The following is a 27,790-nucleotide window of genomic DNA, read 5'->3' as shown; positions in this document are numbered from 1 at the left end:
GGCAATGCTGCATATATTTCATAATCAACATATATTTTATTATGTTTGGAGCTGTATGACAATGTCTTTAATCCTGAAAAGGGCGTTCGTTGGACACTCCCCCCGTGAATATATTTTGCGGGACACTTATTCGTTGCTTCGCGAAAGTCTTAAAAGATAGGCCGCTTTTAAGACCCGTGTATATCATTGGGAAAAAATTGCCGTTGAAATTTGAAATTGTCAAATTTCACTCGATCAGGCTGAGTGTCCAATGGGCTGCCCTGACCCTCAAGCTGGCTTGCGACTTTCAGGGTTAAACGTAGTGCTGCAGCTACGTCGGGGGACTACTGATAAAATAATAACGCACGCGCTATATCACTATGTAAATAAGATGATTCCGTAGCGGAATCTGCAATGAGATCATAATCATGACGCGAGTGCGCCTCATACCTTGCTGCTTCACTTTTCATCATACAATCATGTCGCTAATTGTCCGTCAAGCTTTAAGATCGATGGCGATGAGTAAAGCTTACTGACCTCGGTTTTTCTTTTCTCTAGCCGTTGTTTCTCCGTCTAGCTTTAAAGATCGACGAAACGATCGTGCTTCGCAATTTTCACGGTGAAATTTCGTGACAAGGGAGAGACGAAGCAAAGCTGAAAGTAATTTTACTCATCGCTAATGCTACTTACAGTGTATAAAACGTCGATTACAACACGCGAGGATAGAAAAATACATATAAATTGTACAAGGTAATACTATCGTTACAAAATCCGTCGGGGGTCTCCATACTTAGGTGCGACATTTATTTACATTGAAATATTACATTCGTTATGAATGACTTCGCTATACACGATCATTAACTACTGACAATGAGACGAGATGATTGCGGGCGATGGGGCAGGAAGATTTGTCGATAAAAGCACTGGCAGTCTCTCTCTCGTGAAAATATTACATTGTCTACTGTTATACGGACGAGCGTCGAAACGTTAAGAGAATTCACCGTGTTCGCGTTGAAAATTGATAAGCGGCTACGCGCGTGTATCACACACGTGGCCGATCGTAAAAACCGACGCGCAAAAGCAGTACGTGGCTCGCAAACTTTGTTTGCTGGAACATCGCACTTGGTAGCACGTTAAAAGAGGAAACGATGATAACACCCGCGGTATCAATTTGGCGCGTAATTCGCCGTCGCGTCTATTCGCGCAGGAATGCAATTCGATCGAGATCCATCGATCGCGCGAATATACATCTTGCACGTGTCAAGCAATGCCACTTTCGTTAAGGGGATTGATACGTTTCTTGTTAACTTTCGATAAGTTTGAATGCGTTATTAACATCGCGATTAAGCGCAGCGAGGACAATTTTTATCGGAGAATAAAAACTAATTAATTAATCGATCAATTTAAACTAGTCAAGCTACGAAAGCCGCTGAGTTGAGTATTTTCCTTTTACAGTTGGCGAACCACGTTAACAAATACTCGGCGTCACGGTCGCATTGAAGAAAAGACCACGGTCCTCTCGAGCGGAACTTAAATGCGTATCATCGATAGAAATGAAGCAAGAGGCACTTACCAACCGGCATCAATGACGCTCGTCCCCCTCCTCGCGGATAGTAAAACGACGATGCCGATGGAGAATGATGCGTGATGAGCAGGACAGGATGGGTGTGAATACGCTAAGTGATAATGAATAATGAAGGCGTACGTATCCGTGTTAAATACGTAAATTTTCACGAATATACATATCTTTGCGAGTACAAAATTGCAATCAAATGATAATATAATATGTACAATTATATAAAACGCTATGAAAATTACGTATATACAATACAAAACACATACGGATATATAAAAGTGTACATCGGAGAAAGATGAAATTCAAAGAAACTCCGATTAATAGTCGAACATAGTTAATAGTCTGAAATATAAAGGGCTCAATCGGTCAATCGATCGTCGTTCAATTCGAAAATAAAATAGAAAGCGAGTTCGAGATAAAGTTTTAAAGTAACATCAGATCGATAGTCAGGTAAAAGCGTAGCGATAGTGTACAAAAGACGTAGAGCACAGTGTAAAAAGTGCAAAGAATAATGAAAAATAGTGTAGATTTAAAGTCTTCCAGAAATATGTTCGACTGCGCGTTGTAAACTTCTCCGTGGTGATTGTTAATTATTTCCGCGCTTGCACGTTACGTCTATGTGTTATGTATTGTGCGCGTGATCACAATCGCATCCCTTTATTATCAGAGGCAAACGCGGACGCAGGAACGCGCACGTGAGGAACGCATTGCATTATATTTGTAATATCACAGAATTCACCTGGAAATGAACACTAGGAAAAGGCCCAGCCCACCTTTGTTTCACACATTATCTTAATTATAGTTCGCTTCTCGTCGCGACATTATCTCACCGCGCGTCTTTCTGTCGAGCAAGTTCTTTCTTTACGCAGATGAGTCCGTTCTCGAGGTGACGATTTTTCTTTCCACGACCTAGCTGCTAACGAGGGAAAAAGGACGCCGCTCACGCGTGTAGATAGGAGAAATGGCCGCTATTCTCCCTCTCAGACTGGATCTTCTTGACGACCAGCTCGACGACGACCCTCGCATCCTCGCAGGAGTCGTGCGTCTCCTCCTGTATCGTCCTGTCGAGGTGCTTGCGTGCTAGAGTCTTCAGGCCGTTACGATACGGCAAACCGCGGTAATGCGGATACAGCGCACTGGTGTCGACGACGTTCTTGTGGATCATGCGCAGGGCCTTGAGATCGTTCGCGAGACTGTGACCCATCAGAATTGTCTCGGCGTAGATAAGCCCGAGGAGGTCATTCTGCACGTCTGGAAGAGTCTTGGTAGCGCGAAGCATACTTTCCTCCGTGATGCCGCTGAATCGCGTGTTGTAGTCTATTACTTCGGAGCTCGGTTTTACGTGCTCGTCGTAGACTACTTCGCAATCCAGATTGACGATGGTCACTCTGGCGAGTTCCAGACCCTGCAAAGTGAAGCACATCTCGCAGTCCAATGCGTACACTTGGTTGTCAGCGTACGGGGACTGCATGGTGCTCACGTAACCCTCCAAGGGCTGGTTGATCCCGGGGAACAGGCCGGTCCACACGTGCATCCTGCATTCGACGCAGCCACGCGAGCCTCCATCCTGGTGGCAGCATGTCCAGTACGTCAAGCCGTTGTCGAACATGCGGTTGTACAGCTTGCCATGATGGTAGATACAACGCTCCGTGCTCGTATACTCGCCGTTCTCGTTGACGGTGAACACCTTTTGGCACCTGGCGCACGTCCTCTTCGACAACTTGGTATTGCCGGCCTTGCAGAACTCTTTCTTGCTGTCTAGGCCCTTCTCGCTGTCGGAGCTGCTCTCGTTGTCGTAGATCTTTTCTTTGTCGAGGCTCTTCTTGTCCAGATACACCTCGTCATCGGAACTGTTACTGCTGGAACTACCCTTCCTGCTACAGTTCTTCTTGTGTTCGGAGCTCTTCTTATTCTCCGGACTCTCCTCGCTGCCGGAATTGCTCCCGCTGTCGTAGCACTTCTCGCTTTCGGAGTTCTGCTTGTCGTCCGGGCTTTTCTTGTTGTCAGAACTCCTCTCGCTGTCGCACCCCCCGTCACTTCCGGAGCTGTTCTTGTCGTCTGGGCCCTTCTCTTTAACGGGACTGGTCTCGTTGTCACCATTATCGGACGAGCTATCCTGCTCGGAATTGTCGGACGAGCTGGAATTGCTGTACTGTCCGCTATCGCTGTCACTCTTGGGCCCGACGGGGTACAACACGTTGTGTATCATCGCGTAACCCGGAAATTTGCTCGACTCAACGGGGTAACCGTGCTCGTACAGCTCAGCCGGTGACAGCACGTAGTTCCGTAACGTGAGCGCCAGGTAGTCGTAGTATGACAGCGTTGTCTGGCACTGTCTCGCATCCAGGATATCGCCATTGCTGGACGTGTCGCTGGTGGACGCCTCGGGCGACGAGAGCCCCGACACCGTGCCGCGCTGAGATGGAATACGCGAAGAATCCCGACTCCTGCTCCTGGACGCTTTCCCCGTTTCTTTATCCCCGCGACCTACGGAGCTCAGCGATTCTTCGCGGTCTGCTTGCAGCGACGAAGACGTCCTCGGTGTCTTCTTCTTGGACTCTTTTTTCTTATACGCGTGGCACTGCCCCGAGGACTGGACGTGCTTTCTCGTCTCACGCGAGTTCTCATCTTTATTTCATAGGGACAAACAAATACACGTAAGTTACTCGACCTACCAGATCTACATCGCTAAAGGTGTCCACACACGCACGCACACGCACACATACACACGACACGCGCATGCAAATCTTTCTACTGTTCTCTTTCTTTCTTTCTTTATCTAGTCAAGACTCTTTCTTCCCTTTCCTTATTAATGAAGATATCTACATGAATATTCGGCAGAGTACAAATGGCGGGCACACAATGAGAGAAGACGAGCAAACCTAATAAGTTCAACGAGCTCTTGCGAAATCTCGTTTCCCGTCCCCCTTCGAGGCGAGACAAGGCAGATAACAAGTCCGCCAAATTTATTCGCGTGACGATTTTACGACAATCCGCGCGTTTACTTTCATTGCCGTTAAAATCGCGACGAAGAGGCCCCTGGCTTCGCGCGGAGGATTGTAAATTTTCGGTGGAAAGTAGACGGTGCCGCGCGGGCGGCCGCGCCGCGTGTTCTTGACCCAAAATTCGCCTCGAGTTTTTTCGGCCCGCGATGACATTCGTACGTCGACGAGAACGATAAAGATTGACATAGTTTCGCACGCCGCACGTGGGTGCATGCGGGAAAACGCAGGCAGAATCCGACAAGCGACCGTCCGGACAATGAAGCCGTGTCGCGCCTTTAGAAATCCTTCGGAAACGAATCACTATTAGCCGCAACAGCGACACTAGAATGGGTCGACAGAGGTACACGAGGCAGGGGTAAAAGGCGGGTAAAGCTTATTCTACAATGGACGCAAAACGCAAGACGCCATGCCGCGCCGCAACAAGTCGACCAAACGCGGCAAATATGAGTAGAATGATCGACTGTCATTGGCCGATCCCTCGCGTTGCGGCATGGCGTCGGGCGTTTTGCGTCCATTGCAGAATAAGCTTAACGTAAACGCTGCACTGGGAAAAATATTCTGGTCCGTCTAATCGGATAATCAATTGCACATTAACAAACGGATACGTTCAATTTAATTGTACGTCCGATGAAAAGCGTAATCGGTCTCTTAGATTAAATTTCATCGCTAACTGCGACCTCGTGGAATAAACGTCATCGAACGTGTCCACGATTTGATCGGAAAACTTGATCGGCAAGATCGAAAGGTTTTCCACGCTACTCGATTTAGCGAACGAAAAATTTTCTCAGTGCAGAGGAAAGGGGAAAACGGAGAAAATGTCACATACGTAATCCGTGCCGGCCGCATTTCGTCCACGTGCCGTTGAACAAGTTGCCCGGCGGCATTTGTCGCTCCGTGCCGCTCGACTCGTAGATGCCGATGCGCGGCCGCGGCAGATGCCGACCGAGGAAAAAGACAAGCCCCGCGCACGATCGCTGCCGCGCTTTCACGGCGACGCGCGTCCGAATAATTTCGGGGAGACGAGCCGCGCGTGCGACGCTTCGCTTTGTCTTTGTTCGCGACCGCGTTATCTTGTGCAAACACGCGTGACGCACCGAGATATTTCCGCCCGAACGGGGGGAGGGGGGGGGGGGAACCCGGAGAGTGTACGCCCAGCTTCCGCGCGGAAAAGAATGTTGCGCGACGCGAGAAGAGAGAAACTGCAGGAGGACTCTCTTCTTTTTTTCTTGCCCCCCCTGAAAGACTTTGTTTCGTATTGTTTCACTCCGACGGCGCAAGTTCGAATTGAGAGGGGAAAAGTTCTGTCCGGTTGCACCCAGAAGAAAGTTTCTTTGACAGCGAGCGAATTTTCTTTGATTTTTGACCACGCTGGACTTTCATTTCTATTTTGAAGAAAAGATTTCTTCACCCTAACCAAACCTTAATTTGCTCGAGACTGAAAATCTCCAAGAGAATTCATGTTCTGTTCCTCCAAATCTAGCAAGTGTTTCGGTACAAGTGAATGAATATTTTTTCTGCGCGCGAATAAAAAAATCCGCGGCGGTAGTTTCGCACTCAGTTTTACTAAAATTACGTAAACTGCCAACTCGGACAAATATAATCTCAGAGAAATGTATTTACGAGGGGAGAGCAACCTGTTCTTTCTTTTTTCAAACTCCTCTCGACAGTCGCCCCGCTCCGAGCGGATGTTTAATTCGACGCGATTATCTCGTTCTATCACCATCGTGAACCGCGCTAATGTCGCTTCGCGCTCTGATTGTTAACTGGGAGAGACGAGAGAAACGATTCGCCGCGAGGGGGACAATATTAAGCTGCTCCTCGAGATGTAAAAATAAACGGTAAAGTGTAAAAGTAAACCCAACGAGGCGCTTACACACGCGACTTTCGCTAATTGTATTACCTCGGCGAAAAAAAAGAACGCAACGTACATTACTTCTTGCCGCGGTCAGCCGCCTCGGTCACGTCTTCGCGATAAATTTGCGCGACGTTCTCGCGTTTGGACGCTCGTCGGGATAAAAATAGCGAGAACCGCGGTTGCACTCGGCCGCGTGTGGTGGCCGAAGCAGGAACATGAACTGCGTTCACGTCAGCCTAACAGACATTTAAATACCCATTGTTTCATCCCTCGGGAAACTTTGTGAAAAATATCTATACTCGAATGTCCAAGTGTTCCAGAAAATCGGACGGCTGCTTGCAGCGCCGGCCGTTTGAATTATTTAAAAACGGCGATGCCGATTCAGTTTCGCGAAATGAATGACGTCGACCGCGGTCGAAAGCGCCCGAGAGCTCGATTTGGGGTCTGACTAACGAGGGACGCGGTGCTGCTGTACGCTGTTGATAAACTAACGGCTGGTTGAAAATTACAGCTATCCAATTTGTATGGTAAATCAACCTTCTAATCAACTAATTGCTGCCAGCTATTCGATTAGAAAGCTCATTTATTATGCGACCTGATCATACTCTCATCTTTCACTACCAGTATTTTTTTTTTACTTACTTGACTTGCCCGCAAATTTCTTAAAAAATTCGAGATTTCGGCACGCGAGCTTCCTCCTCCTCGGAGATGTCATCCCGATCACGGGCGTAGTTCTGCATCGATAAAGGGCAAACGTAGATTGCGACGTGGACGCGAGTAGCGCCGAATGTTTCGTCGACACGTAGCACACGCGGAATATTGGTAATTGAATTTGAGCCAACTGCGCGCCCAAACGGGCAAGTGCAGGCCGAGAATGCAGCGGAAGGAGAGACAGAGGCAAGGTGGAGACGTGTACGGAGGAGAAGCGGACGCAAGTGAGAATCGCCTGTTGCTCGGATAACGGAATGCGATATGACGACGTCGTCCCAATATGTACCGTTGCGTCATTTAATAAAATCATTCCGCTTCTCTCTCTCTCTCTCTCTCTCTCTGTCTCTCGTTCGTTCTAAGAAACCCGGTGCCACTTTCCGGCGAAGCGTGACTAAGCCGTGAACAGGGGAATCGCGAGGATTCCCGCGCTAATTTCCATCGAACGGATTATGACGCGAAATGAACGACGCTATCTGCGGTCAACACCTGCGCCTAAGAGCTCGAATTGGGGTCTGACTAATGAGGGACGTGCGATCAGGTGCTGCTGCGTACGATAAACTAACGGCAGGCCGTTGAAAATTACAGCTATCTAATTTAATTGCTGTCAATTACTTGATTAGGGAGCTGATTTATTGTGCGACCTGATCATACTGTTACTTATTGACACACGACTCCGCGTTATCTAGCTTCGTTTGCGTGTATATTTAGAGCGTATCTATTTGCACATTTTCCGAGCGACAACGCTGGGAGAATCCCAGATAACATCACCGTAATATTCCGTTAGAATCTCGCGATGAGCCAAGTAGCGTAACATTGTATGTAATAGAGTTGTGATAAATATTACATACTTTAAGAAGGATACTTTAATAAATAATCGCTGCATAGGGAACGTTACCAAAATCGTAATATTTAAATATATTATATTTCTCGTTTGGTACTGACATTTGCAAATTGCTATTGGAAATAGAGTTACAAACACTCATTGTTTAATTTTTTCTCAAGAATAAATTTGTTATGAACCTTTTTACAACGTAGCGTAAAAGGTACGATTTTTAGGCAACCAGTTTCCCAAGTCGTATTGCTGTCAGTTTCCAATGACATCCCCCAAAAATTTTTATTAAAAATTGCGAAGGGATTCAGCGTATAATAATAATAATACGATTATGCGAACGATATGGCTAGAGAATTCATGTTTCACACACTAAATCTGTCGCATTCAGTTTATATCCGTAAATCAACTATATATATCATTTTATATAAATAATTTATAATTCTGCGTATTTATAAAATGATATTATAAATGATGAATAAGCATGAATTGTCAAGTCGCATCAGTATGATTGAAGTAACACCTAACCGCGTGGTAATGCGATTTTAGGAAATGCGATTATAAAAATATTTTAACCTTTACAATTGTAACACGTATGTAAATTAATGTAAAAATCAATCGCTCTTTTTAATCTTTGTAATACACAGAAGTAAGATTTGCGAGTCCTTGATGATACTTCTTTGTCAGAAATTTTTATCGTTACACGTTTTTGCATTCAATAATAAAAGAAATTGACGAAATTAGATATGTGAATTTAGATGTAACTGGTGTATATATCGGGACAATACTCCCCTAAATTAAGAAAACTATTATTTAAAAATGCGGACAGATAAATAATCCATAAGGGATCTTATTGCGCTCTATAATCTTCGTTAATAAAAATACCCACCCCTGCGCCTGCTTACAAATAAACTATCTTCTTGAAAGCCAAGTCCCTCAATTCTCTAAACAATTGCCCCTTCTCATACAAAAACGCCGCATGTATTCCCGTCACTGACGTTGTTAACGGCCAAGCCCGTCGATTTTCCTACGCGACCGTGATATTTTCTCACGCAAAATAGAGGAAAGTCCCCTATCAGAAGATAGGAACCTAATATCAGATAGCGGGGATTTCTGTTCAATCAATAAACATCATCAGTTGATGGTGTCTATCGGCATCACCGGAATGGAATCTCCGATTTATTCGTGTGTCCCGTCAACGCCGACGAGTTAATTGATTTGTAACACTCGGTAGGTGTCAACTACAATTTTCGGCTTGATTTTCGTGTCAATGCCCACTGTCCCTTGCCTCGTGCCTTGGCGATAAACTATCGAGCGACACTGTTGACGTGACGCTTAAAGTAAATGTCTCCACACGGAGAGAATTTTCTTTTAAAATGTACTCTGAAAATATAATCGTGGGACAATACGGCATTTCAAATAATGTTATACAAACACCGAAGGGTCGCTGGACCTTGCGCACGACCGGCAGCCTGCCAGAAAAGATGTAGAGGGGATGTAGACGTCGGCACGACGAAAATTAAGCCGATTAAAGAGCCAAAAAAAAGACGCACAAATCGCAAACGAGAGAAAAGAACGCGGATCACGAATCGCAAGTTAGTGTACTTATCATACTTTATCAAAGTCGAATACTTTAGGAAGTAAAAGGGGAGAAAATCGCATTATGTAGATGACAAATTTTGTTCACCGATAGATCATCGATGACTCATCGATAAAAACGTGTCTATTTTTTTCTACGTGCCACACGAAAACCGTCAAGCGCCTTCATTCGCGATCTAACAGAATATTCTTATTCAACGGTAATATTATTAAATCCTTCCCGCGACATGGTATTTCTTCGATACTTACGGAATTTTTTCCTATTTAGCGGCATGGTATCTAACTCGAAATCTCATGATTTAATCTATGGAATGCATCTCGGCTATTCATATTGACTCGCGATACTGTCAGTTTACGCAGACAAAGTGTCTGCGTTTAACACTTGTAAAACACGCCGGGATCAGTATTGAAGATGCACAGTGTCACCTCCACTGTAATCGAATTATTTATTCACAAGCAAAAAGAAACGGTGGAGCTATTATGGAAGGAAAATTTTTCTCATCTCACGGGTGACGTATACACGAATTTTTATAACTTCCACGATTTTAAATTACGGGAAGTTTGTGACGGGACGTGCGGCTAGCAAAATGGAAAATCAGCTAAGAAAGAAAGAAAGAGAAGGGCGATACTATGCCGCTAGTATCTATTATTGCGCAACTAATTGTCTACGAGACACAATACGCACGTGTGTATGTCCAGCGCAAAGCACAAGAAATGCTCGATTTGCAAGTTCAAGTGTTTCATCGCGCGATTCGTTATGTGTGGATTGGTACATTGATAAATCGACGTGAATCGAAAACGGAAGAAAGCCTTCTCCCGCTATAACGTAACTCTTACGGTGACGCTTTTTCACAGCAACGACCTTCCTATATGCTGCACGGTTTTTTACACATTCAAACTTAAAAACAATTTAATTCTAAGTTCAATCGTAGATTCTCTGATGAGACCGTCAAACTAATTGTCCAAATCATGAAACAGCGAATTGAATTTTTGTTATCGCCGCTAAGTCGCGTTGCAATTTAAAACAATTTTTTATTATTTGCTCCTGTGCCGAAAAGCAATAAAACTTTTAACAAATGTCTGTAAAAACCAACGTTAATGTAAATTCTACCAAGCGAGACAGATTCTCTCGAAACAAATCCACGTTTGCCGTCGGATGACGCTATGAACATCGGAGATACTCGTTTTATGATGTAACACCTTCCAAATATAATTATGTCACCGGTCAGAGTTACGGGAGCGAGGAGAGAGAGTGAATAGTTTTCTTTCTTTTTAAGTACATACCATCTGCACAGCTTGCAAGGTATTTGCCGTTGCTGGAGAAGTCCATATCGTTTACCACGGCCGTATGTCCTTTGAGTGTACCGGTCATCCAAGGGTGTTGTACTCGTTCTTGCTGGGCCTCTCGACGTTTCTTATTTTTCGCGCGTTTACTACCGAACTCACGAGGTTGCATTGTTACCGGTGTTGGCGGAGGTGTATATGATATCGATGCTGGGACCAATCCATCCTTGACCTCTTGAAAGTATGTCGCTGTAACACACAAAGTTGCAGAGTAATTAAGTCCTTGATTACGAATGACGCGCCGAAGCTACGAGCGAACGGGTTATGCAACTCTATCGGTTAGAACCGAACCGCCCCGGCGATGCTTGGACTTTTTACGCGTGTGAGACAAAAACGTAAAACGTGTATAATAATAGCGTGTTGAAACAATAAGCGGTGGAAATATAATTTTCGCGAGATGAAATCAACGGTACATTCGTTTAGCTGGTAATATCACAGCACTATTAGGAAATAAACTGGTGATAGAAACACTTGTCACGCCAGGCACGCACGCATTTTGACGGAAATATGTTTTTTTTTTTAAGTAAATTCACTTTATAGTTAATTGTTACTCGATCATTGCTCGATCGAGTAAATACTTAGAATAGGGCTCACACTTCTTTCAGCCCAATCTAATTTTTCACACGAGACGCAGACAATAATTCTGTAAAATATAATAAAAATATTAAATGATAATAATTTTGATACTTTACATCCTCCGTGGACGTATGAAACGTATTCGTATGAAGTGCTCGGTGCAGGCTCGTTCCGAGGCCTGTATGTTTGCGGGAATGTTCCTCGAGATGTAGATGGATATATTTGCGGGATTGTTCCTCGAGATGTAGATGGATACCCGTGAGTATAGCAACAGCAAGTATCGTAACGTATACGTCCAACGAGGTGACTTGGAACCACCCATACATGAGGCCTGCGGTGTTCACAAACGCCTTGTACGTGTTCCATGTCTGATATGCTCGCGTAATATGCTTGACTCTAACGAAACTCTGCTAACAGATTTCACTGCTGCGAAGTTCGAAGCAAAACTGTACTCCCGAAATATTGCCGCTATGGTTTCATAGAGATGACTCTCTATGGGGTGCCAAAAGCCTAAACCTATTGTAGGCCCAAGTTCGAAAGAACAACCCACTACCGAAAGTTAGGGACCAATACGTAGGCCCTTCATCCCTTCCATCGTTGCATCTGTCACTGCATAGATAGTGCATCGAAAGAATTTGCCAAAGAGAGGGAAAACGCTCCTATTGTTAGAACCTAGACCTGAATCCACCCTCTTAAGTTTGTACCGCCTACGCGTAGCACCGTAAAATTCGAGGTACTCTAGCAGAATAGCGATTCGAGAGGCAAGCCGCAAAGACACTATTTGCTATTTGCAAATTACGATAAAACTTGCCTTGTTATTAAAAAATGTGCAAAACATTTACATTTTATCATCGCGCTATAAGAAGATTGAATTCTAATTAACAATCGTTATAAACACTTTGTTATAAAAAAAATTAAAAACGCAATGTGAGCAATATAATGATAAATTATTTATAAATGAATGCTCGTTAAATGTAAAAACATCTGATAATAGGAAGCAATCGCCACGAATACTTCAAGTCCCAAATATGATTTCTTGACTAGCGTAACATTTGCTTCAATATTATTCATAAAATATTCAAATATACACAAAATTCTCGATATCTCAATTCTGAAAAATTTCACGAAACGTCATTACGCGTCCAATTTTCCGCCTGTATAGCAATCTTATTTACTCAATAACACATTCCACGGGAATGCTTTGCAATAAGAACATCGAAAAAAAAGTATTTTGTTATCAGAAGACAAACAATTGTCTTCCTATAACAAAAACTTACTCTGCACAAGCACTGAGACGCACTGCTAACTGAATAAATAACTAGAGAAATTTTTAGAATTAAAAGACACTATTATCTCAATAGAAACGATACAGGTCATGTTTAATCTTCTATCATTTCCGTGTATCTCAATTTCGTCGAAAATATATGTGCTATAATATTTTCAAATGTATAACCCGTATATTATAAAATATAAAAAATATGGACGCTAATACGGTTTCGGTGCAGTTTTAAATTTTCACAACTTCGGTTTAATGTATAATAAAATTAATCTGTCGAAAATATTCGAATTGCAGCATGTAAGTGTACGTATAAAATAAACAGGCAATCACATGCAATTATTGTGCTATCTCGTAATCATTACATAATGGAATTGCTACAGTTAAAACCGTTTAATCGTCTCACAATCTTATTTTATAATCATGTACGAGTAGATGAAGTGTTTCATCTTATATGGTTCGTTGTTCGTCGTAATTTCATCCGCATTTCAAACAACAATCATGGCTTGTTTTTTTTTCGTGAGGGCGTGTATGTAGATATCGGGGTTTTCGTATAATCAATACTGAAGCGATCGCTGTTGCTCGGACGATAATGCAAGTGACGTTGGTGTTTTTTATCGTCATATTTATCAGACGATTCGCGTAGCGCAACGCTTCGCGCATAAATACGAGCGGCATTAATTTGTTGATTGCACAACGATAAATATTTGTACGATCTACATATTTTGCGTTCACTGGATAAATCTTCGAGAGTATCGTCTTTAATATCTCGAAAACCTGAGAAGACGTAGAATTGGTTTAATAAAAGAAAAACAAACGCACATGCGACGCACGTGCGACACACATTACGTCACGTTCACAGAAAAATATAAGTTAACAACTCAGCGATTTTAATCCTCTCTTTCTTTCTCTCCCCGATCGATTCTTTTCTCGCAGCTAATCCTGCTTATACTCACTCGGAAAATAGAATCTGAATTATAACATTTCGTTGCACGGTTTTGGAATTTCCCACTGGAATCCCGGGGAATCCTGGAAATTTTTTCACCGCCTGGAATTCTGGAAATTTTCTATTGCGAAAAAAGACAACGCATCGCATCGCTTTAATTACAAATTGCTAAGTAAATTCATTAAACTATTTTTATCATCATTCAATTGTAATTAATTTGCAATGAACATTTTTTAAGTGATCGGACACGCTGTTTAATTGGTTTATCCGACGAAATATTATCTCAGCGCAAAAGAGATTTATGTGACACGAGGTGGTATATAAGTTCACGTTCGACCCTTTTTCCGGTATATTTCCCTGGCACCGCCTACTATCTCACTCTTTGTCATTGCGTCCGAGCAGGTACACTTTTCAGTAAAGTCGGTTTGAAAAGGGTTGACCTAAACTGACGGATGTCCTATTCAGTTAGGATTCGACAGTTATATACTCCCACCATCTCCATTATCTGTTGGAAAAACCAGGCCGAAAATTTTATGACCGTCTTTAGGTATTTGGCACAACTCTGATAGCATATCCGGTACTATCCTTATAACATTTCTTCTTTATAGAGAAAAAACTGGTAAAAAGCAATATAACACTCATAAAAGAAAACGACAAGAAATACGTTTGTCATCTGTCTCGCGAGTTTTTTTCACTTTCCAATGGTGCGGGATTATCAATCACCCGAGTTATTTCACTTTCAGCTACCAAAAAAAAAATCCGAAAGAAATTTTCAAATAAAAGCCTGCTTCAATATTTGCGCTTGAGAGGGAATTTATGTGTCTCGATGTAACTTGAATAAATAAATAATTCGTGTCCCACATAAACCTGCTCTGAAATTACAGAATTCTTGACGATCAAATTCACGTGGAGTGTTTGCATAAATCATCTTACTTCGTTTGTTCTGTAACAATAGTTGGAACATACTTTTAAAACTTTAAATCAATATTTGTTACGTTTGCTGCACATTAGTTTAACCCGTTACGTGTCACCATAACGGCAATATTCCTTCATAATACGACGACGGTATTTATTATGCAATATATTCTACCGATAAAATATCTTTATAACAAAAGGCATACGTCTTTCTGAAATATTTTGTTTAGTTATATCTCGAATGTATAATAAACCTAATAATAATCGTAAAATGCATAGTTTAAAACATTCAAACTGTACTTTATTCTAATTTTACTCTTTTACCTTATTTTACTTTGAAATTAGATTCAGTGTTCAATAATCCGACGGTTCTATCGAAAATGTAACATTTCGCCGTGAATCGCAACAAGGCATTGGAAGAAGAAAAGCAAACATTGCAATTATTAAACCACAGTATCATATAATAAAATATATCGTGCATATATACTCCAGTTCTGCAATCATGAAACGTGATCAAGATTGCGCTAGCAAACTAGGACTTATCTCCGAAGAAAAGAAGACAGAGCCAAAATTTATAACCGCGCATACCTGCTTACACATGCCACCCACATGGACTTTTTCATTACATATCGTGTCCCTGAACATTCTTCGCGACATCGTCAGGTCAACGTGTACGCGCGCGACACGCTCGCGTGTGCATAAGTGCGCAGTATATAAAGGGTGTCCCAAACCACCCGCACGCCCCTTTTAAAATGAAAGTAAATGGTGTTAAAATAAATGGCTTTTATTTAAAAAAATCGCGAACATTTTATAAGTAAATCGGGTACGCTCTATCGAATGGTGATATTTTCAACATTATCAGTTGTTTTCACGGCTACTTCTCATCGACGACTGACGAAAGTAGCATCGTAATTACCTTAAGGGTCAATTTAACAGAGGCATTTTCAGAAAGAAAACGTTTGATATAAAAGTTTCTTATTTTTCCACGTAAAATTTTAATAAAAAGTACCATGTTTCCCTAAAAAAAAAATACAACTTTCGGTCCGGGTGGCGTATTTCCGGTCGGAATGAAAAGTTGAAAATGTCACCAATCGATGGAGCGTACCCGATTTACTCATAGTGTTCGCGATTTTCTATAAAGCCATTTATTTTCATTTTAAAAAAGGTGTACGGATGATTTGGACACTCTATATACATATAGTAACACGCGAAACGCATATCAGGAAGTCTGATCGCCCGATTAGTGCGTTCCTGGCTCCACGTTGTAGCCTTCGAGTGACCGGTTTGGTTTTGACAAATAGACTTCTAACAAATGACTTGCGAAGTAACATATCGAATAGGCGATAGCGTTTGCTAAAAAAAAAAATAATTATATCCAACAATAAAGAAACTTCTGCGCGCGAAAATGCATCCAGGCAAAAATTGGAGCTGGGTGAAGCGTTTATTATACGTTGTGCAACACTACGAGAATGCGCTGTGTGGTATAAAAAACGAAAATGTGTTCATCTTTACTCGAGATTATTTTTCCTTGCCATTGACACATACGTGTGAGATCTCTAAAGTTTTGGAGTGAAAATAGAACCATGGAGTAAAATATTTGCTCCAACAGAGCGAATATTTCACTCCATGGTTCTGTTTTCACTCCAAAAACTTTAGAGAGATATATAAATCGAGATTGGATCCTGAAGTTTTACAATATTTTGCAATTAATTTATAGTAGTATTTCGAATTATATTAAATATCCCAATTCGCGGATTGTGTCTAAATAAAAACGTATTTTCTTTTCGAACTGTAAAGTTCAAAAAAGGCTTATTTAAAGAAAAGTCGATAAAAATTGCGCACAGGATAAGTTGGAAAGAATACGGTATATGAATTCACTTAAATAATTTAATTTAACTGGCTACTTACACCTATGCCCGGTCCTAAACGGCCTCTTTAATTTCTAATCGATAAAAATTATTTAGAAAATATATTCTCTAAAAGTCAATCAGTGCATTATCACTGACAACGGTATTATTCTGGACGCTGAATTATTCAGTGCTATACTTGTAACTGTGAATCAGTGAATATTCAGTGTTTCCAGTGATATAATCCACTGATTGACTTTTAGAGAGTACAAATAAGAATAGCTACTAGTACGAGAAAGAGGATTTTAAAAATAGTTCAACTTATGGATTTAATTTGTAAAAATAATCTGCATAATGACCTGTATCTCTATAAGCTATGTGGAACAAAAGAGAAAAAGCGACGATCGAAAAGAAGAAACAACGAAATAATTAGTCTTGGTATTCATTAGTCCGTTGTTTTATTTAAGACCGTCTTATGTAAATAGAATTTTAAGCTATTACAAACCAATCAGAGCTGTATTATAGCTAATTAGTACATGTCGCTGGGAGACGTGAATCTGCTTTCATTTTTCAACAAACAGTGGCCGAAAATGTACCGAGAAATTCTAAATGCTAAAAAATAAATCGTTCACCGGCTTGTGTTTTCTTTCAGTTTTGTGGTTCATGTAGGTAAAAAAACAAACCTTGGAAACTTCACATCATTAATATTACTGACCTATAAATTTTAAAGGGTCACAAAAGGCGAAACATAAACTGATCTATATACAGTTGGAATATCTAAAAATATGGACGATTTGTCAATGTCCAAAACGTATGATGTGGCCGCACTTGCTATGACCTTCGTCATCAAAGGAATCGATTGGTAGAAAATAAAGCGGTATGCAGACGCTATACTTACAGGAAATTGTGACCATTTATTAAGGTTTCGAAAAAGTATTGAAACATACGATGTGGCCACGTGAAATACCCTCATCACCACCATCGAAGGAACACGTCTATGAAGCATTCCAGCTAGCTGAGAAAAATCATATGAGATGCACAGAAGATTTAGTGTTCTTTGTGTGCTAATGTAATGCTCTAATCCTGAATTTCTTGCTCTAATCGTTTAGCAAAAAAATCGTTTTTATGCCATCTTTCGAAAAAAAATTAGAGAATACCCATTTAACAAAATAATAATACAAAAACTTATACCATAATTTAGTGTTAATTATGTGCTTTTAATATGTACTAGTTTAAATTTTTTTTAATGGGCATCCTAACTTTTCCGAAAGGTAGCATAGAAGTAATTTTTTGCTAAACGGCTAGAACAATAAAATCAGGATTAGAGCAATAAATTAGCACATCAAGGTCTAAATATTCCGCGCATCTCATATGAATGTGCTCAGTGTGGCATTCTACCTTAATAGACGTCAAAGGATGTTTACCCAGTTTTGGGTACATATTATGGAATTTTTCGAAATGGATTTCAATCGGAATTGTTCAGCTACTTTCTACATTTCTATCGTGCTTCCTAGAAAAGACAGAAGAAATCCGATCGGAATCCACTTAGAAAAATTCCACCGCATGTGCCCTGTTCCGGGTCCCGAGCTACAAGGTCCTTGCTTTACCCATCAACTCGATCGATAAGCTGGTAGCAGAGAACGATCCGTAAACGCTTAAGACTGGCTTAGTCGTAGACGTAGGGCAAGGCAGAGAGAAACGTAAGTCGTGAAAGGCTATTGTATACGAGACTTACGTTTCTCTCTGCCTTGCCCTACGTCTACGACTGAGACAGTCTTAAGCGTTTACGGATTGTTCTCTGCCATCAGCCATAGAATCAAATGCGAGATACAGTAGTCGAGCGGCGAGTAAAATCGCGATGACGCGATACTCGCATTTATTTTACAATACATAAAGTGGTTTCGTAATTGCGGCACGACTGTTTCAGTTACGAGGCTTCGTAAGATAAAAATTAATTCAAACACCTGTTGCGAACAGAAATTGTCGCTCGTGCATTCTGCGAACGTCCAAGTATGCGTACCATTATAAGTGCACAATTATGTATATCAAAAACAGCACACATAATTAAACGCAAAGATGAGTGTGCTAGAATTAATGTGCGCAATGTAAGCACCACAGAGTAGCTTCTTGCTTTGCGCAATCGTTACTTGAAATCTCGTGTGCGACTCCTAAACTTCGCGCTTAAATAAATCTTTCGTTTTATTTTTATTCAAAGAATTATCAAAGACGTCGCGTATATATATTTTTGCGTAGAAACTAACGCAAGCCGGACCGTAGAAAAATCTCGTTTAAAAAGATACTCGCGTAAAAATCACAAACGAATATTGCACACTCTTCGATTGCGTTTTAGCATATAAAATTGCTCATCGATATAATTTGGAATGTCCAAGGCAAGACGCGCATTATCTGTCCCGGAATTTTCCCATCGTACTAATCTTTCCCTTATCTCCAAACCGGACCGAATTGACACACATGTGACGTCTCTTTACCGTTTGAAAAAAATTGGGGAAAAAAGGTCGGTACACAATGACGCCCCTTTCCTCTTTCTCGGCGCGGTTTGCACTCCACAAGATATACGCTTAGTTACTTACTGCGCACTCATTTCATTCGCAAGCTAGTTATCGCGCGAAGTTTTGCGAGCATCATTCGCGCGTAACGCAGCCGCGATATAGCAAAATAAGAAACAAATAGAAATGAAACGTAACGATGAATGACGCATGTCGTTTGATGCGCAACGTTCAAGGGCAGGGGTCAGTAAACGACCGGCGAAGTTCTCCATGAATAAAGAGACGGACTCTTGCATGAATAAAACAAGGTCGCGAAAATTCACTGCCTGACTTGGCTTCCCCTTGCCTGACGCGAGGCCTAAGTGTATATCAATTTTCTCGCGAATATATTGCAAAAAGTATCAGGCAAGTCAAAACATGTTTCGGACAAAAGTTGTTCATGTTAATTAATATTGATTAAGCTTATACTCGACCATAACTGGCAATGTGTTTTTCAACACGTAAAATTTCTTGCGAAAAATATTACCTCAGCCAGGGTTTGAACCTGGACCTCCCCTTCGCTCTAGGCGGGCATCTCAAGCCATTCGACCACCGAGGCATATTATTGCTGAGACGCCCGCCTAGAGTGAAGGGAGGCTTTACCTCCCAACCCTGAGAATACGAGCCTTTAAATTTGAATTCCAGTTTTCAAAACGCGGCGTGCGAATACAACGTCGCGTCTAACATAAATGCCATTAAAAATGCCTGGTGACATTAGCAAGCTGGCTGGTGACGTCATGCACGTGGAACGGCAACCCCCGTCCGCGAGGTAACGCGGCTCTCGAAACATCCTCCGCGCGTACGTGCTGCAGTCGTCACGCGCGGAGGACTTTCACGGAGAATTTTCACGCGCGCGCTAACGGTACCGGCGTCTAACGGAAACGCGCGATCGCGCGTGTCCGTCGAGACGCGAGGGTCTCGCGGATAGGCGCGCTTTTACAAACTACCGCGGCTCTCATTTTTACAAGGTGAAAAAAAGAAAAGGAAAAGACCGGAGATAAAGAGATAAACGGGACACGCACTGAATCGCGGGGACTAACGGGAACCCCGCGGATGCGAGCCAGCGATGCGTCCCCGGTCCGTTCGATCACGCGAGAGGACTTTATCGGGAGAACTTTATCGTTTTCGCGGCGGCGACGACGGCGCCGGGCGCCGTCCGAGCGTGACGAAAGATATCCCGTTTCTTTTTTCTCTTCTCAATTTCTTTAACGATGAGACGAAGAAACGCGCCGTTTTCTCTAACGCTTCTTCGATCGCCGCTGAGATTTTAACGAAAAATTCAGCGCTAGGGCTTCGCTCTCGAACTACGGACTGAGATTGAGACTAGACTGAAAACTGACCAATTAGAATAAAAGTTACTAAACTTGAGATTGGTAACTTTTACTCCAAAGGCCTGTTCTTTATTATTGCACTGCACAGAACTAGCGCAATAAGTTAAAATGAAGCAAATAGATTACCTCTCATTCCAACTCATTGCACCAGTGTGCACTAGTTCAGGAGTGCAGCAATAAAGAACAGACCTCTAGTGGCCAAGTGGTCGACTGCTGGAGTGATTCTGCACTTTTGCACTTAAAACTTGTCCGTTTTATGGAAACATTTGTGATACACAAATTAAACGGCTTACGTGTACAGATCGAAAGCAGCTTGCTATTCCGGCTAAATTGAAGAACAACATTTGTGTAATATACACAAATGTTTCCGTGAACTGACAGTTTCTAGATTAGAAAGGTGCAAAATTGGTAAATTTGTTGGCTCCTGGGTCCAATACGGCCACGTCTAACCCAATAGTCGTAATGTATGGGCAAGTTTTAATTTGTTGATACTGTGCAGAGACCCAACTATCGGGCCTCGCGCGGGATGATGCAACCCCGAAGATCAAAAATTTCTCTTCTAGGTTAGACGTGCTATTCACTCAACGTCCCAAGCGGAGCACGTGTGAAAGAAAGGTGCAAAAGTACAGAAGCACTCCAACAACGTACACTGCGTAACGCAGCGCATCGTTTTATCTTTGTTGCTTGCCACTATCAAACGAGGATAAAATGATTCTCTGTCAATCAATTACGCTGTGTCGGTCTGTTTTTCTTACTGAAAAGTACCCGTAACAGGCTCGTTTTTCATTGCTGCACCGGCGAACTGTGTGCAGTAGGCCGGAATGAGAAATATATACTTGTCTTGCTCCAATTTATCGCGCTAGTTCGGTGCAGCAACAGAAAACAAGCCTAATATCAAGAAGCCGGCGAACCACCGCCACTCCTGAAAGGAAGACACCTGTCATTGGCCAGTTTTGGAACTGCAGATTTCCCACGGGCGTACGCGGCGAACGCACGAGTGTAGCGGCCTCTTCTCGCAAGCACGAGGGTTAAGAACGGGGGTGAGGTGGGGGGGTGAGGGGGAATTGACGATACTGAGAGATGCTTACGTTTCTGCGAGTCCTGGAGAGAACGCGATCGCCGGCTCAGGGCGTAGTAGACCACGCAGCCGACCCCGCCGATGACCAGCGCGAAGAGCAGCGGTACCGTCACGCTCGCGCCTCCCAGCATATTCGCCGGGCACGTCGTGTTCTCCATCTTCAGTCCCGCGCCGAATGGGACGCTTAACCGGCACTTGTCGCGAGCACCGCACACGCCGTGACATACAAACGGCACGCACCCTCGGCACACGCGGGTTATGTACGCACGTAGGACGCGCGCGCGCGCACGCTATCTCACGTGCCGGGTACGAGAGAAGCGAGGGATCCCCCGAGGGGAGAGGGGACTGCGCAGTACCACGCGACCGAGCGAAACCGGGAAAATGGGCGCGTGTGCGTGCCTCGTCAGTACGGCGGTAGGAGACGGTCCGACGTTCGAACGGCACGCAGTCCTCGTGTACGGCGACGATCAACAACACACGCGGCGTGTGCGCATGCAAAAGCGTGCACCCGGCACGACAAAACTAGAGCGTTCCGAAAGGCCACTTGGGCGGGAGCGGGCCGGCCGCGGTGCATACGCTTCGTAGATCGCCAAGTCGCCGAGCGATAGTCCCGCGTGATTCGTGAACTCCTTCGTCGCGTCCCGTGGCTCGAGTCACGGAAGATAGAGACGAATGTAATATATAATATATGATCGCGCAGCGACGTTCTTTCTCTCTCTCTCTCTCTTCTCTCTCTCTCTCTCTCTCTCTCTCTCTCTCTCTCTCTCTCTCTCTCTCTGTCCCCCCTCGTTCACCTGTCTCGACTCACGTCGCGTCTAGCTTCCCGTTCGCGCCGCCTCGTAAACGCTCAGCGTCGCGCGGGAAATTTCGAAGCCGCTCGCACTGCCACGCAGCGGCACGGCGCGCACGATACAAGATTCGATACGTACATCGCTCTTAGGGGTGGTCGTCCGCGCGGCGGGTTTAAGCGCGCGCGATCGTATCCTCCGCCGTTGGGGTCCGCTCGTCGGCGCGACGGCCGTCACTCTCGCTCGGCGCCGACGATGACGACGACGACGACGACGACGACGACGACTCGGTTATCCGCGCGTGCACGCGCATCGGCGGGGCCCACGCTGTTCCGTGGCGGTGTCGCGCTGACATAGGACTGCCGTCAGTCGCCGTGCAACGGCCTCGCGGTCCCTCGCCGGGCGCCGGCATTCGACCCTTCCGAATCTCGTCGCAATTGCTGCGTCGCTCTCGCGGGTGTATTCTCGCGCACTTCGCGCCGACAATCTCGGCCAGCTCTCTCTCACCCGTCGTCGTCTCTCTCTTTTTTTCTCCCCGAGTCTCCCGCGGCGTCTTACGTAAGCGGTCTACAGCGGGCGAGGACGACGACGATGGTGCGCGCACGGACTCCGGTCGTGTAATAAGCAGCGACGGCGACGCGCGGCGACGGCGACGCTCTTCTCTCCTCCCGCGGAACAGCCTGGCGCGTGTTTGCCGTGGCGAGTCATCGCGCGACCGGGTATATACCGCTTCGCGGAACCGCGCGCTTCCGAAGCTCGTTCGCGCGCGCAGTCCCCTCCCACCTGCGTCACCCGCCCGTCCGCTCCCCCTCTCGCGAGCGAGCGAGCGAGCGTCGCGACGCGACGCTCGCGGGACCGGCGAAGCGGTGTTATATCGTGCATAAGCAAACCCGATCTAAAACTGGCCTCCTCCCGTGATAAAAACGCGCCCGATCAAGAGACACGGTCGTGTTCTCGCGCCAAGTTCAGCGCGCGGCGAGGCCGCGTGTCGTTTTCCCAATGGCACGATGCATAGGCAAAATAAACATTAAGACCGATACTGGTCATATGGGAAACGCATTGGCCGACGTTTCCCGTGAAATAAATGCATGTGCTGCCAATATTTAGCAGTGTAATATGCACGTCGGTCTAAAATAGGAAAGTCCCCTATTATGAGTTAGGCTCCTAATACGAGTCATCTGTTGGTTCCACCATGAATTTATTGCCCTTGGAGTGAAATCTGTCTGGTTGAAAATTGATCGTTAGATCGTTGTAATCGTTGCGAAAGATTTGTGATTGAATTTCGACGTTGAAAACCTCGTATTAGAATCTCGTAAGAGAGGACTCTCCTCTACAATAGTGGATCAATATCGCCGAATAGACATGTTGACTAAACAGGAGGAGGCGTCCATCTTACGATATTGGACCAACGTTGGGAACGTTAGATTTAAAGCCAACCAGGCGCACGACACTATTTTTCCTCCTGGAAATTGCTTGCGAGAGCCAATAAGGATGAGCGTTTTTAGATCGGATGACTCAGAAGGTTGAATCCTGATTGGCTCTCGTAAGTAGTCTGGTGGGAAAAATAGTATCTTGTACCGTTGGCTTAAATCCCGATTGGTTTTCGTAAACGGTCCAGTAAAAAAAATAGTATCGTATATACCACCGCCTTTATATTATTTACAAATATTGCGCCGATATATTGTGCCGAGTACTAGGGATTTACGAGCCGAGAGCGGTTGAGATTATTGAATTTTAGCCGGGACTGATCGAGTCGTTAATAGATTTATTCGATTTTCTCTTAACGGTACTTCTGGATCAAGCGAACCGCTAGACGCCGGCCGCGTATTGTCCCTCGCCGGAAGGCAGGGGCCACCGATCGGAGACGAAGACGATCGACGACCCGATTCGGGACGATCTTTGTTTTCCCAGAGCGAGCGCCGTCGCGTGCACGGCCGGCGATTCTTGCGATTACGCTGAAAATATATTTACGCACGCGATAAACATTGTTCAGCTTATTTTCAGTGTGCAGTTCCGAAATCGAAACCGGTCAATCTTGGCTTGCTACAAAAGCGAGCACGTTTTTCTCTCGTAATGTCCCTTTACACTTGCAATCGTGTGTCCGTAAAACTGTGTAGTTTTCAAATTGGGATCCGATCGCTCTCACGGAGAGCATTTTCTCAGCGTGACGATTAACCGCCTCATCTTGTATTCTCGATACCTATTTCACGTCCTCGCAATTACGTCACCTCGTTACCGCGATCGCGTAACGGCTCGGCGACGCAGCTTACGGAAGCGTTTTACCCGCCAGCTGTAAATAGGCTGTTCGCGCGGACGAAGGAAAAGCCGTTTGCGTCGAGCGATCGCGGGTCTTTCCCCGAATCCGCATCGTCGATCCTGGAAGCGTCGCGATTTCTCCTCCTCTCGGATTCGGAGTGTCGCGCGGCGAGTCTTCCGAGAAGACGCGTCGCGTCACGCGAATTGATAAACGTATAACCCGAGAAACAATGCGCATCATCGTCTTACGTCGCTCACGGCGTGACGAAACTCCGCGACGCGTTTGCGTAGCCGCGGTATTATCGCGGATCGGCTCTTCGCGAAAAAAAAACCGCGTAATATCGCGGTCGCCGTAATCGTGTCCTTCGACGCAGCGCTTTTCTTTTGGTCGCTCGTGAATTTTTACACGCGCGCGACTTAGAATATTTATCCTCGTGAGCAACGAGCGCGCCTGACGCATTCGCGGGTTGAATAATTGCCCGTCCCACACTCGGTAGGACGATGGCAGATCCGTAGACGCTCAAAACCGGATCTACAACAGTAAACCTTAATCCGTAAAAAATTGACCAATCACAGTCCGAATTGAGGAGAATAATCGCTTGTGATTGATCAATTTCTTACGGCTTAAGGCTTACTACACCTATTGTGAACCCGGTCTAAAGCCCGTATCAGGCTACGGATTGAGACTAGATTGAAATCTGACCAATTAGAGTAAAAGTCACTAAACTTGAGATTAGTAAACTCCACTCTGATTGGTCAAATTTCAATCTAATCTCAATCTCAATCCGTAGCCTGATACGGGCTTCAGCAGGGCTTTAGCAGAAAGATTGTCGTGACCGTTTACGATTCTGTCGGAAGTCAACGCACGAAGAATTGCCGTAGACGTATGTCGCATTCCTCTCATCGCAAGGCGACATACGTCTAGGGCAATTCTTCGTGCGTTGACTTCCGACAGAATCGTAAACGGTTACGGCAATCTTTCTTTGGGCCCTAAGACTGTTAAGCGCTCACGAATCGTTCTCTGCCATCAGCCAAACACCCAGGTGCCTTATTGCCGATCGTAAATACGAGCTGCGGAGCGCGCGACGCTTTGTGGACACCGTGTGTACGTCCCGAGCGAAGATTTTGGACGCCGACGAACGTTCAACGTTCGATTCGGCACGATTATTAGACAGCTCGCCGTTGCTCGAGCCACGCAGAGACGATCTATCATAAAGTGCCTTCGGAGCCGACCACGACAGGATGCATTAAACGTCCAACCCGTTACTCGCCCCGTTACTTTTCCCTATTTTCAAACGACGCCTTCGTCCTCGATTCTCGACTCTCACGCTCGAGCCCGGGCACCGTGTCAGCGGCGGACACTAACAAATGGAGACGAAACGATAGGCCGCGCACGATAATCGCAGACGCAAAACACCCTCGGTGGTGGCCATTCGGGGTGAACAGCATTAACGCAGTAATGATGAAATTATTTCGTCTGTTTCAAGCGTCGGCGATCAGACCGGTCGATTTGGCGCGAGTCCGTTTTTCTCACGCAACGATTGGAAAAGTTGCAACAACTTCGATCGACTTCAACTGACCCGCGTCCCACTTCTACTTATTAATTTCGGCATGACTTTCATCTTTTTCTAGCTCTAGCAATTAAGTTAAACCGAGATTGACCTGCATTGGTGAGAAATGTAGGATTAATTGAATGATTGACTTATTGAGTGACGGCGTTTCGTTAACGCGGACGGAATAATTATTTTTGAACAAATTAGATTAGGGACGACGCATCGTACAATCGGAAATTACGCCGCGAGCAATTCGATCTCGGTTGAATTCGATTGAATTGTTAGCCTTTGTTTTCTCTGCCAGTCGCGAATGGCCGTGCAGTTTGCCTCGTTACGCTTTTTCTTTATCGAATTCGCAGAACAACGTGTGCCATAGAGCTCGGATACGACGGAGCACATAGTACGATATTGGTTATTGGTATCAGAACCTCGTCCCCTGTATTTACAAACAGATTCCTCTTCCCCCTCTCTGCAACCTGTTTCAATATCAACAGTCAACGATCAGTTTCCTGCCAAGATCTCATCGCTTGGCGTTCGGCACATTCCTTTTCTGAACGGAGCGCACAATCAGGACTGGAATATTTAATTATTTAAATTATACAGAACTATTAGTAATCTATCGGAATTGATATTATGTTGTCACGTCGCGACAACGGGTCGAAAAAATTCATTGCATAGCGATTTAAAAACGGAGGCAGAAAAATTATGTGAAACTGCAGAAACAGGTTTAGAGAAACTTGATATTAATCGCCGACCAGCGAGATACTTGGACGCGCATCTGTTTATCTCTAATAAATTTGTTTTTTAACGAAAGGATGAGCTTTGACTTTCGCCAAGCTTCCGTTGGCCGCACGAGCCTGCTTCTTATCGCAAGCGAATACGCCGAACCGAAATGAATGTGCGAAACTGTGTCATACCCGGGAGAAAAATAACATATCTGATATATCTTTCTTTATTTAGAGTAAATAACGCGACCCGAGCCGATGGCATTCGAGGCGCGACGTGCGTCCAAGTGGCGCGCTCTAGCGGTGACGGTACGCATTACGTAATCGACATACGTTTTTACCAACACCGTGTCGGTAAGCAAATTGCCCGCAAGACTCGATTCAAATTGTTTCGCTTATTCTCGTTATTTTATTGGCACTTTGTAAACTCGACTCTTCGCTCTTTCTCTCAAATATTCATCCATCTCGTATCGCTGGTACCGCAGGCTAATAGACCGATCGCCATACTTATATTTATTATAGGATGAGTAAAGCCTATCACACAATGGGAAAGCACAGGGAATAGGAATAGGGAATAACACAGGCAACAGAAATAACTAAATTCCAACTTACCAGAAACCGTGCATCGACGCACAATGGAATATGGAATAGGCAATAGGAACAGAATATCCAACGCGTTGGATTTCTGTTCCCTATTCCCTGTGCCTGACCTACCTGACCAATCACAGTGGAGACTGGGACAGACACGTGGTTTTAAAATGCAGATGATTGGACAGCACGCCTATTGCCAACGAATCATTGTGTCTTGGCATTACATAGATTTCTATTCCCTATTTCTATTCCCTATTCCTATTGCCTGTGCTTTCCTATTGTGTGATAGGCTTAAAGCCCATCACACAATGCCAGGCAACAGGCAACAGGAACGGGGAATAGAATTTCTAACGCGTTGGATTCGTTGGAAGAAAATTTCCGACGAATTCAACGCGCCAGAAATTCTATTCCCTGTTCCTGTTGCCTGTTGCCTGGCATTGTGTATAGGCGTGCTGTCCAATCAT

General features: G+C 44.3%; 1 protein-coding gene across 2 annotated transcripts; it reads right to left on the bottom strand.

Moving 5' to 3' along the window:
- Window positions 1-22,912, bottom strand: LOC105561803 (RNA exonuclease 3). Of its 2 annotated transcripts, none has more exons than XM_012012120.1 (3): window positions 22,343-22,912; window positions 10,839-11,087; window positions 1-4,183 (listed from the first exon to the last, which is right to left on the bottom strand). In XM_012012120.1, exons 2-3 carry the CDS (start codon window positions 11,008-11,010, stop codon window positions 2,496-2,498), a joined length of 1,860 nt encoding a protein of 619 aa, XP_011867510.1. In that variant the 5' UTR covers window positions 11,011-11,087; window positions 22,343-22,912; the 3' UTR covers window positions 1-2,495. The 2 variants fall into 2 exon arrangements, with proteins under 2 accessions (XP_011867510.1, XP_011867509.1); XM_012012119.1 differs by lacking the exon at window positions 22,343-22,912 and adding an exon at window positions 21,424-22,336.
- Window positions 22,913-27,790: the final 4,878 nt, after the last annotated feature.

This window comes from Vollenhovia emeryi, unplaced genomic scaffold (assembly GCF_000949405.1).
Source record: "Vollenhovia emeryi isolate VEMERY1.0 unplaced genomic scaffold, V.emery_V1.0 DF939200.1, whole genome shotgun sequence".
Classification (NCBI taxonomy): Eukaryota; Metazoa; Arthropoda; class Insecta; order Hymenoptera; family Formicidae; genus Vollenhovia; species Vollenhovia emeryi.
Note: the sequence above shows the minus strand (reverse complement) of the source record. Positions and strands in the feature narration are given on the sequence as shown.

Excerpts from the sequence above, each read along its gene's own strand:
- LOC105561803 (XM_012012119.1), bottom strand. The coding sequence starts at position 21,571 with ATGGAGAACACGACGTGCCCGGCGAATATGCTGGGAGGCGCGAGCGTG. Across the intron at positions 11,088-21,423 it reads TCTCCAGGACTCGCAGAAAC|CGACATACTTTCAAGAGGTC; the intron begins GTAAGCATCTCT and ends TGTGTGTTACAG. Across the intron at positions 4,184-10,838 it reads CCTTGCAAGCTGTGCAGATG|ATGAGAACTCGCGTGAGACG; the intron begins GTATGTACTTAA and ends TATGAAATAAAG.